At 39.7% G+C, this 10108-nt stretch overlaps 1 protein-coding gene across 1 annotated transcript; it reads left to right on the top strand.

The window, feature by feature from the left end:
* The first annotated feature begins 4229 nt into the window (after positions 1-4229).
* On the top strand, positions 4230-6521 carry LOC130470212 (uncharacterized). Its single transcript, XM_056839856.1, has one exon. The coding sequence runs from the start codon at positions 4230-4232 to the stop codon at positions 6519-6521; it is 2292 nt and encodes a 763-aa protein (XP_056695834.1).
* The last annotated feature ends 3587 nt before the right edge of the window (positions 6522-10108 follow it).

The following is a 10108-nucleotide window of genomic DNA, read 5'->3' as shown; positions in this document are numbered from 1 at the left end:
CATACCAGCTTCATTTCAATGTATAATTTTCAGAATATTTGTGTTTCATATTTTTTACATGTGTAGATTAGAGATTATCACAGTTCAAATAGTATCATCAACACCGTACAAAATCAAATGGAATAATTATTTAATCACGTAGGGGAATAGAAACAAAATAACGAAACAATTCGCATGCCTTGACACTCACGAAATCACAAAACTTTAAGTTTACGTTTTCAATCCGTTTCAACCCCGAAGGATAAAACCGAGCCGAAGGTAAAAATCCGAAGGTAAAAAACCGAAGGTAAAATCCGAGCCGAGATTACAACTCGAACCGATGTTACAATCCGAGCCGAGGTTAAAATTCTGAGCTGAAATTGACTTTCACTTGGAAGTGATCAAAATCAAAACCCAACCCATTTTTCAAATAGAATTGGGTCTGGGGGGCATTTGTTGGGGTGTTAAAATGGGCTCACCATTTTAACCCAAAAGCCAATAAAACTCACTCAAGCCCAATATCACTTACAAGGCCTCAAAGGCCCAACAAGGCACTATATATACCCCTCAAAGGGCAAGATAAAACAGGTCATTCTCTAACCCTAGAGAAGCCACCCTACTCTCTCTCCCCTAAACACCTCATTTTATACATCAATTGTACTGACTTGAGCGTCGGAGGCTCCGCCTCGGGGACCCCCCCTTGGCCCGGAGTTCATCTTGCAGGCACCGCACGAGACCGGAACTCAAGATACCAAGGACGCTCCTACTATCGTTTCAACCCTGAAACACAATCGAAATTGAAATTGTGTTGGTAGGAAATAATGAATTGATTTAATCTTTGAATCTTTCTACGTACTCAAGTGATCATTTCAAAATCAAGTCATTATTTTGTGCATCACTACGTCAACTGTATTTTCAAGTAAGAGTTCTTCCAAAAAACTAGTCATTTGTTTTTTTTGTTTTTTTATGTAGAAGGTACTAGAAGCAAATACTTATGGACTCATTCGGCATCGTTGTTAGTTTCAGTTTTTGGCTTTTTTTATTTGAAAAGTTATATGATTTAGATTAAACAAAAAAGATATTGAATGGACCTTAAAAAATTCCGATTTATTCGAATATATGAAACAAAATAACCTCCGACGTGGCTGGAAAATCATGGCTTGGTAATTGGCCGCAACAAAAGAAAACTAAATGCATGTAAGCGTAAAGTGGGTATTTAGTATGTGAACACATAAAAAGCTTGTGAAAACATAATATAAAAGGAAATGGTGCAACTAATGTGCAACTTCCAACAAGAGAAAACGGTGCAAGTAAAAAAAGACGGAGGAATTATAAAGAAATTGTGTCATTCCACGGAGTAAGACCAACATTATTATACAATAAGGGATGGCAGCGGGTCTAGATCTCTACCCGAATCATGTTGGACCCTATCTAAAAGCAATTCACAAAATCATGCCTACTCCTTTAACAGTTAATCGACACTATCACCCTGTAAGTCAAAGAAACCTCTAACATTGAGCTTAGTACTTTAAATTGTAATGTGTAATGTACACGCAACCTCAAAGTCAACCAAAAGAAACGTTCTCTTGGGGTAGTGAAACTTGTTTATTTATTCGTTTTAAAATGTCAAATTAATCATTAATCTTGTATTATTTTTTGCGCATTACACATAATTGTATACTTCCTCTGTTCTTATTTACATGACACAATTGAGTTTTGAACACTATTCACACAAGCTCATTTGACTTGATTTTGTGGTTTATACTTAAGAAAAAATATAGTCGTGTGAGGTCTTATTAGATTCGTCTCGATAAATATTTTTTAAATATCAACTTTTTATAATTTTTTCTTATCCAAAATTGGAGATATTAATGTTTGAAATCGTGCATTGGCAAACGTGCCTAAATAATTGTGTCATTTAAAAAATAACGAGGGAAATATATTTTTAATATATGATAAAAGTTATAGAAAAAATAGGCAATGCGGGCCCGCTTCAAACTTCGGACCCTACCCATACCCTATAAGACAGGGTCTGAGTAAGGATCTTGTAATTCTTGATCCTACTTCGAATTCGGATATTGCTAGACGTTACCCATATCCTACCTATTGGCTATTGTTCTACCTAAATTACAATTGATGGACAAATTAAAGCACAAAGGAAACGAAAGAGGAGAGAGAATATGGTCTGGTGGAATTGTAGTTGTGATTAGTTTTATTGGGCTTTTGAAATAATATTAGTATTGGGCCTGCCCAAAGTCTTAGAAATTTTGTGACTTTCTTCTACAAAAGTGAATTTCTTTCAATCATGGATCAGATCTTTTTGATAATGGGCCTGGCTCCAAATTACATGACTCACATAGTGATTAAATAATTTAGAACATCAAAACTCCATTATAAAATCAATGATGTATTAGTGTAGTGATTAAGATTGGACGCTTTGTAAATATATAATAAGTCTCAGGTTCGAATCTCATACCTCTATTTGTAATTTGTGTTGTCCTTGTTGCTCATTTAAATCAACAGAAAAACTCCACAAAATGCTATTTTGTATTGTTTCTTTGAGAGTTTACGAAAATAAAAGAAATTAACTACATAGTATTGTATTTGACTATGAACATATTCAATTTTGTATGAGATTTTTTTTATATGTACTCATAGGAGAATGTTTTTGACAAATATGATAGTGAAAATCAATTTCCAATCAAAGTTTTTAAAGTTGGAACACGGATTTTGAATTGTATATATAAATAAATAAAATAAAAATTAGTCTCTCTGTTCTTAAATATTAGTCATGTTTTGACTTTTCAACTCGTTTCAACTCAATTTTTACAAGTAAATATCTCTAAATACGTATGTTAAAATTATATAAAAAATTTGATATTGTTAAACTACACATAAAGACGAACAAAATAAGATTCCATGTGAATATGTTTTGAATTACGTATTGGAAAGAAATTAGAATATTCTCTTTAATTGTAAATAGTATCAAGATTTCAAATCGGACTAATATTCTAGAACAGGGGGGAGTACAAAGAATAATGGCCAAATTGGCCGTGGGGAAGCCAACCGGCCAAAACAATAAATTTAATTAATGAAAAATACCAACCGGCCAAGCCGCCAAAGCAATAGAGGGAGGCTTTTTGACCGATTATTTAGCTTATTTTGTGATGTGACACTCATATACTCACATTGTAATTTGTAAGGCATCATCGTATTAATACCATTTTGTACATTAATAATGACGATTTTACCATAATGATTTTACCATAGATGCCAATTAGTTTAATTGATAAATTATTGAGAGATGGTATTCAAAAATTGAGATCGAATCACGTTTATATCATTTATCAATTTGCTTTTTATGTCACTCACTACACGAAAAAAAATATAGCACTTTTATAGCATGTATGTAGTACATAACTTGTTTTGTTTAACCTTTAGTTTTGGAGTATATGAAGGTAAACAAGACACTTATTTACATATTATTAAAATAAATAAAATCAATTCTTTAATAAAAATAAACTTACCAGAAACTTTTTCTTAAGTTTAAAAGGGTTTGGGAAAACCTTATCATACAAATTTGCAAAATTTTATGTAATCTACTAGTCATAATTCTGATATTGGATTCATCATAACTTCACCCTTTTGATCCCATTTGTTTCGGCTTATATTAAGAAGCTAATATGTTGGACCTTCTTTTCACTATTTCAGGAAAATTAAGATTATTAGTTTATGTACGGGGTGTCCTACCGGCACCACCTGGTACCGGCAGAACTCCCCGTATGTAAACTTAACCTGCAGGTAATCTGGTCATCTTAGGTAAATATCCTCTACCGGCATTATTTGCAAGACCCCCTACCGGCATTATCATGAAGACAACCAACCAAGGGTCACTATCAACAGGTCGTTATCTAATCACAAGGGACCTACCAGATCGTACCCTTGGATTGGTCTATATAAGGAGCACCTCATTTATTGCTATGAGGTACACAAACACTTAAACACACTTCTTTCTTACTCTCTAATCATCTCTTAATCATCTCTTAATCTCTCAGTAATCTTACTTAAGCATCGGAGGGGGGATCCTCGAACCACCCCCGAGGCTAGTTAATCCATTCTGTTGTGCAGATATCAACCGGCAATCTGGACAGGAATCCAGTATCCCACAGTCAGCTGTTCTCATTCCACACCCGGAATAATTGGCGCTAGAAGGAGGGGACCTTATCCCTTGAAACGGTAGAACAGTCAGCATGGATTTCTCACAGAAAGACGGTAAAAAATCAAAGAAAAGTCAAGAAAAAGCAACAACCCCGCAACCGGCGACAACCTCCAAGTTCCAACCCTCACTTCTAAACCCCGCCCATCCGTCACAAGCACAATCAGTTATAAGCCCAGCAACAAAAAACACCTCGATACCGGCACAAAGGGAATTTACAGTGGAGGACGATGATGAGTTAGAAATAGAAAGCCCTGCCAGAGAGCAACCGAAAACTCCGCTGGAACAGACGCTGCAGGAGCGCCTGTCTCCCCTGTCGGAGGTATTCACGGGAGAGCAATTGAAAACACTGTCGGCGGTGATGGCCGCTTTGTCAGACCTACCAGCCTCGCAGCAGCTAGGGTCAGTCGGCAGTCTAAGAAAGACCAGGTCGGCAGCTCCCCAGTTACCTGTTAGGGATCTCCTAACCGCCTTGAATCAAGAAAACACCCCAGAAAAAAGAAAGCGCTCGGATCCGGCGGAAACAGAATGGCCCGAAACAGAGCAAGTCCCCATCGCGGAATATGAACGAAGAGCGCCGGTTCTACAGATAGCTAGACGGCAGACAATCCAGCCAAAGGATTCTCCTCTGTGCCGAGAAATCCTAGAAGAAAGGATGGAAAGGATAAAAATCCCGACAGGGAGATACGATGGGACGACGGATCCGGAGGATCACTGCACCACATTCGAACAACACATGATGCTGTACACTGACTCTGATGCCATGTGGTGCAAAGTATTCCCATCTACACTCCTAGGAGTTGCAGCGAGCTGGTATAAGGGCATAGAGGCACACTCCATATACAGTTTCCGACAGCTGCAGGCGTCGTTTTTGTCACGATTTGTGAGCAAACAGAAGAGAAAGAAATCATCGGGAGAGTTGATGTCGTTCGCTCAAAGAGATAGAGAGCCGTTAAGGGATTATCTCACCCGCTTTAACAACGAATCAATCACTATTCCCAATTTGCAGCAGGAGGTTGCTGTTCTGGCTCTGATGAGGGGAATGCAAGAGTGCGAATTCAAGAAATATCTCAGCCGGAAGTCATACACCAATCTGGGTGATGTCCTGCACAAGGCCAACGAATACATCAGGGGGGATGAAATGATGAAGATCTCCAATGTGGTAGTGGCAACCGGCGGAAATGTCGGGTACAATCCAGGCTATAACCCACAGACGGGAAAAGGAGGAAACAATTTTCATCAGAGCAATAATCAGCAAGGGGCAGGCCAGAGAAACCAGAATAACAGAAATGTCAATCCACAAGGGCAGAGAAGCCGGCAAGACAGAAGGGAGTCCAGAGGACTCTTTGATAACTACACTCCGCTGAACACACCGCGGACGGCAATTTATAACATAAACAACAAGATGGACGGCTGGAGAAGGCCGCCACCAATGCAGAGTAGGGAAAGGAATGTCAAGAAATTCTGTGACTTCCATAATGAGCACGGCCACCTAACAGAGGACTGCAGAGACCTCAAAGACAACATTGAGGATATGGTCAGAAAGGGGTATTTCTCACAGTATAGAGCGAGGCAAGGAAATGGTAACAACTCGGTGGGGGGAAACCCTACCAATTCATACCGGCCACAACAGCAAAATCAACAACAATACCCTAGAATCGAGCAACCATATCAGCCGCCTAGAATCGAGCAAAAACAGCCGGAAACCAGTGCCAGAGCAGAACAGAGGGATGGCGGGAAAAAACCACCCGTGTATGTAATTTCTGGCGGCCCAGTCCACGGAGGGACAATAAGCGGCGCCAATAGAAGCTTGGAGGAACACAGGCACATGGTAAACTTTCATAACACAAGAGTGTGGCCTAACCCACCCAGCATACCAGTGATGACGTTCTCGGAATCGGATTGCAGAGGCATCATTTTCCCGCATGATGACCCACTAGTTCTTACAATTGATATAGAAAATGCCGATGTGAACAGAGTACTGGTAGACGGCGGCAGCTCAGCAAACATCATCTTCTGGGAAGCCTTCAAACAATTGCACATACCAGAGGACGAACTTCAAAGGGTGAACTACCCAGTAATCGGTTTCTCAGGATCTACAGTGTACCCAGAGGGTAGTATAAGGCTGCCGGTGAAAATCGGAGAAGGATCCGAAATGCGAGATCTCATGGTGGATTTCCTAATCATTAAAGTACCAGCGGCCTACAATGTGATCATCGGTCGCCCATTCATACATGACGTGCAGGCGGTAGTCTCCACCTATCACTTGACAATGATATATATGTCGAACCTGGAAAGGCCGGCAAAGATAAGGGGAAGTCAGTGAAGGAAATAATGCCCTTGGTCCAAGTATGCATTCTATGTTAAGTCTAATAAATGCGGTTCAGTATTAATTAACAAGTTAATAATTCAGTGAGATCAAGTGAGCTGAATGCCTAGCTAGAGGCCGCTTCAGTTCAAGTGGAATTAATGATATTAATCCACAGCTTACTCTTGACTGAACCCGTAGGGTCACACAAATAGTACGTAAACGGATCAAGTATTTAATGACATTAAATACTCCATCTATGAATATTCGGAACCGACGGATCTTGGTTTCAGTGGGAGCTAAGATCGTCACAGGCAAGAAATGAATACTCCGGAAACGATGATATTGCCGGAAACGGAAATATGGATCGTATCGGAAATATGAATATTATCCAAGTCGTAGATGTTGCCGGAAACGGAAACATGGTACGTATCGGAAAATATTATTGGAAATGGAAATATTACCAGAATCGGAAATATTGCCGGAAACGGAAATATTGTCAGAATCGGAAATATTACCGGAATCGGAAAATAATTCCGGAAACGGAAATATTAAATATTTGTTCGAAACGGAAATTAATTCCGGAATCGGAAATATTAAATATTGTTCGCATCGGAAATAAATTCCGGAACTGGAAATTTAGTCGGAAGCGTATCGTACGAATTAGCATCGGACGAGGCCTGCCGGACGAAGGCCCAGCACGAAGCCGGGCCATCGCCCAGCAAGCACGCGCGCCACAAGCCCAGCCAAGGCAGCGCCCAGGCCTACCGCAAGGCAGGCCCAGCGCGCGCCAAGGCCACGGATGCGTGGGCCGCGCTGCGTGGGCTGCTGCTCGCACGCGCATGGGCAGCCCTTGTGGCTGCCGTGTGTGTGTGAGTTTGTGCTCATGCGTGATTCCTAAATCTACAAGAGTCAGTGTATGATTAAATTTCTATTCCTAATTGGATAAATTAATTAAATAGAATTCATGTAGGATTCTAATTTCAATTAATTCGTATCCTACTAGGATTACGATTCCTTTTCCATAACTCTATAAATAAAGGCCTAGGGGTCATTATTTATACAACAAGTTTTAAGTATTCAAAACTAAGATTTTTAAGCAGAAAAATCAGCCAATATTCTTGCCTACCTAACCGAAAATATTAGAACCTTAAGGGCGATTCTAGTTGGTCAATCTTAAGGCGGATCCGGACGTGCTGTGGACTATCTACGGAGGGACGACACTTGGAGTCCTAAATACTTGTTCTTGTTCGGTTCGGGCGCAGCTAGGGAAGGCACGCAACAAAGAGTATGCATCTAAACTATGCTAAATGATTATGTGTAAATAATATGTTTCCTGGCTTTATGGTTTTTCCGCATGATTTATGAACTGTCATATGAATCATAACCTAACAGTGGTATCACGAGCCCCTTATTATTTTCATAATCTAAATTGCATGAACATGGTTAAATATTACAAATTTGCAAGAATTAAAAGGGGTGATTAATTTTCGTAATTGTTAATTAATTGCAAATTGCGTTTATTTAATTATACGTACGCAGTTTTTCGGCAGTTTCTTCGTTACTCATCCAAATCGAGTGATTTTTGTGTCAATTCCGCATGTAAAAGGCATTCTAAAATTTTGACAAAAAGAGTATTTTTCTGCCGAACCCAGAATTCTCAAATTCGAAGCCTAACTATGACTTTTCGAAGGTTTTAGTTTTTCGAATGCAAAATTTCGTAAATTTAAGATGTTAAATTAAATATTTGCGATTCTTGTTGATAAATCTTGAATTTTTGATTGACCTACTGCATATGTTTAACAAGTTTGAATGCCTAGTCTTGTTAATTATGCAATCTAATTTGTAATTATGATTAATTTGTTGAAAATTAGAATAATTTAGAATTAATTTGATTTTCATAATTAATTGTAATTTAATTAGAAACCTATGATTAAAAACCACCATAAAAATTGTAAATTTACGATAAATTTTAAATTTTTATGACCTAGACTTGAATCCATAACAATCGGAAATCAATTGGAAAATAAATTTTCGATTTTTCGCCCTAAAATTATGAAATTAATAATATTTATTAATTTGTCATTAATTTTAAATATAAATTTTAAATTTTTATGCGATTCGTTCATATAACTTGCACGCACGAAGCAATGGACGCTTCGTGTTACCCTTAAGGGGTGTTGTATAATGCGGGCATGCGACGACGAGCAAGGGAGCTCGTCGCCCGTGCGGCACGAATGCAATGAGCAAGGGCGTAGTGCACGAGCACAAGGCAGCAGCCCTGCCTTGTGTCGTGTGCCACGAGCAATGAACGAATGGGCATGGGCGAAGGGCGAGCCAAGGCAGTTGCGTGTGGGCAGCAAGCGAGCTGCGCCACAACGCGCGCTGCCTCGCACAATAGCGCGCAGCCTCGCGCGCAGCGAGCGCAAGCTCGCGTGCCACGAGCGCTGCGCCCAGCATTTCTCGCGCGCACAGCGCGCGATGTCGCCCGCCCAGCGAGCGATGTCGCGCCCCAGCGAGCGATGGCTCGCGCCAGCGAGCGATGGCTCGCGCGCGCAGCGAGCGATGTCGCGCGCCCAGCGAGCGATGGCTCGCGCGCCCAGCGAGCGATGTCGCGCGCCCAGCGAGCGATGTCGCGCGCGCGCACTGCGAGCGATAGCTCGCGTGCGATGAGCGCTGGCGCGCGCAGCGAGCACAATGTGTGCGGAGGCTTGCGATAGGGAAGCAGCAGCTATGCGACGAGCGCATGGGCTGCGCGCACATGGCCAGCAATGGCTGTGTGCGTACGGTCCATGGGCGTGCAACGCGTAGGGTGTTTGCGTTATGATTAGATCGTTTTGAATGTTTAATTTGAAAATTTCAGTTCACGTAATTTTAATTGATTTTAAAATTAATAATTTGAATTATTTTCTTGGATTTTAATTTTGAATATTATAATTATAATAAATGGCATTTATTCTAATTATTTTACTAAAATTAAAATCATGAATTAATTTAAATACGACTGAAATTGAATTAAATTTTTGGATTCAATTATAAATTGATATGAGCTTTAAATTTTAATTAAATTTGTATGTTTCCGGTTGGACTAGAAATACATTTTTATGTTTAAAATTGGTAAAGCATATGAATTTATTGGTTTAAGTGGGAGCGCTTTTTAGTCATAAACTCTTGATTAGGTCTACAAATCCTTAAGGTTAAAACAACTTGATTAGAATTAATAAGGACTGAATAATTGGTAGATTATTGGTGCCCTTGATTAATCGCTGCAAATGTTTACGTGATGCATAATGTGTTTTACTAACCAGCTATGTGGGCCATTCATGATAATGAATGGGTGAATGGTATATATCGTATATGTACTGTTTTGCAGGTTATGAAGTGACTAGTATGGCCCAAATAGGATAGAAAATATGGTCTGCGTACCATTAATTTGAATGTAATTGGTCTAAAGTACCAAAGTTATTTTTCAATTCAAATATGGTCTGCGAACCATCAAATAGTTGTAATTAGTTATAGCTTATCCTATTTGAAGAAAATGGTGCCTCCCACGGAGATTTTCAAGACGGACTTTGAAGTCAAAGCTTCAAGATGAAGTCGGGCCA

Source organism: Spinacia oleracea, chromosome 3 (assembly GCF_020520425.1).
Source record: "Spinacia oleracea cultivar Varoflay chromosome 3, BTI_SOV_V1, whole genome shotgun sequence".
Taxonomy (NCBI): domain Eukaryota; kingdom Viridiplantae; phylum Streptophyta; class Magnoliopsida; order Caryophyllales; family Amaranthaceae; genus Spinacia; species Spinacia oleracea.
The sequence above is the reverse complement of the archived record's forward strand: the minus strand, read 5'-3'. Positions and strand labels throughout refer to the sequence as shown.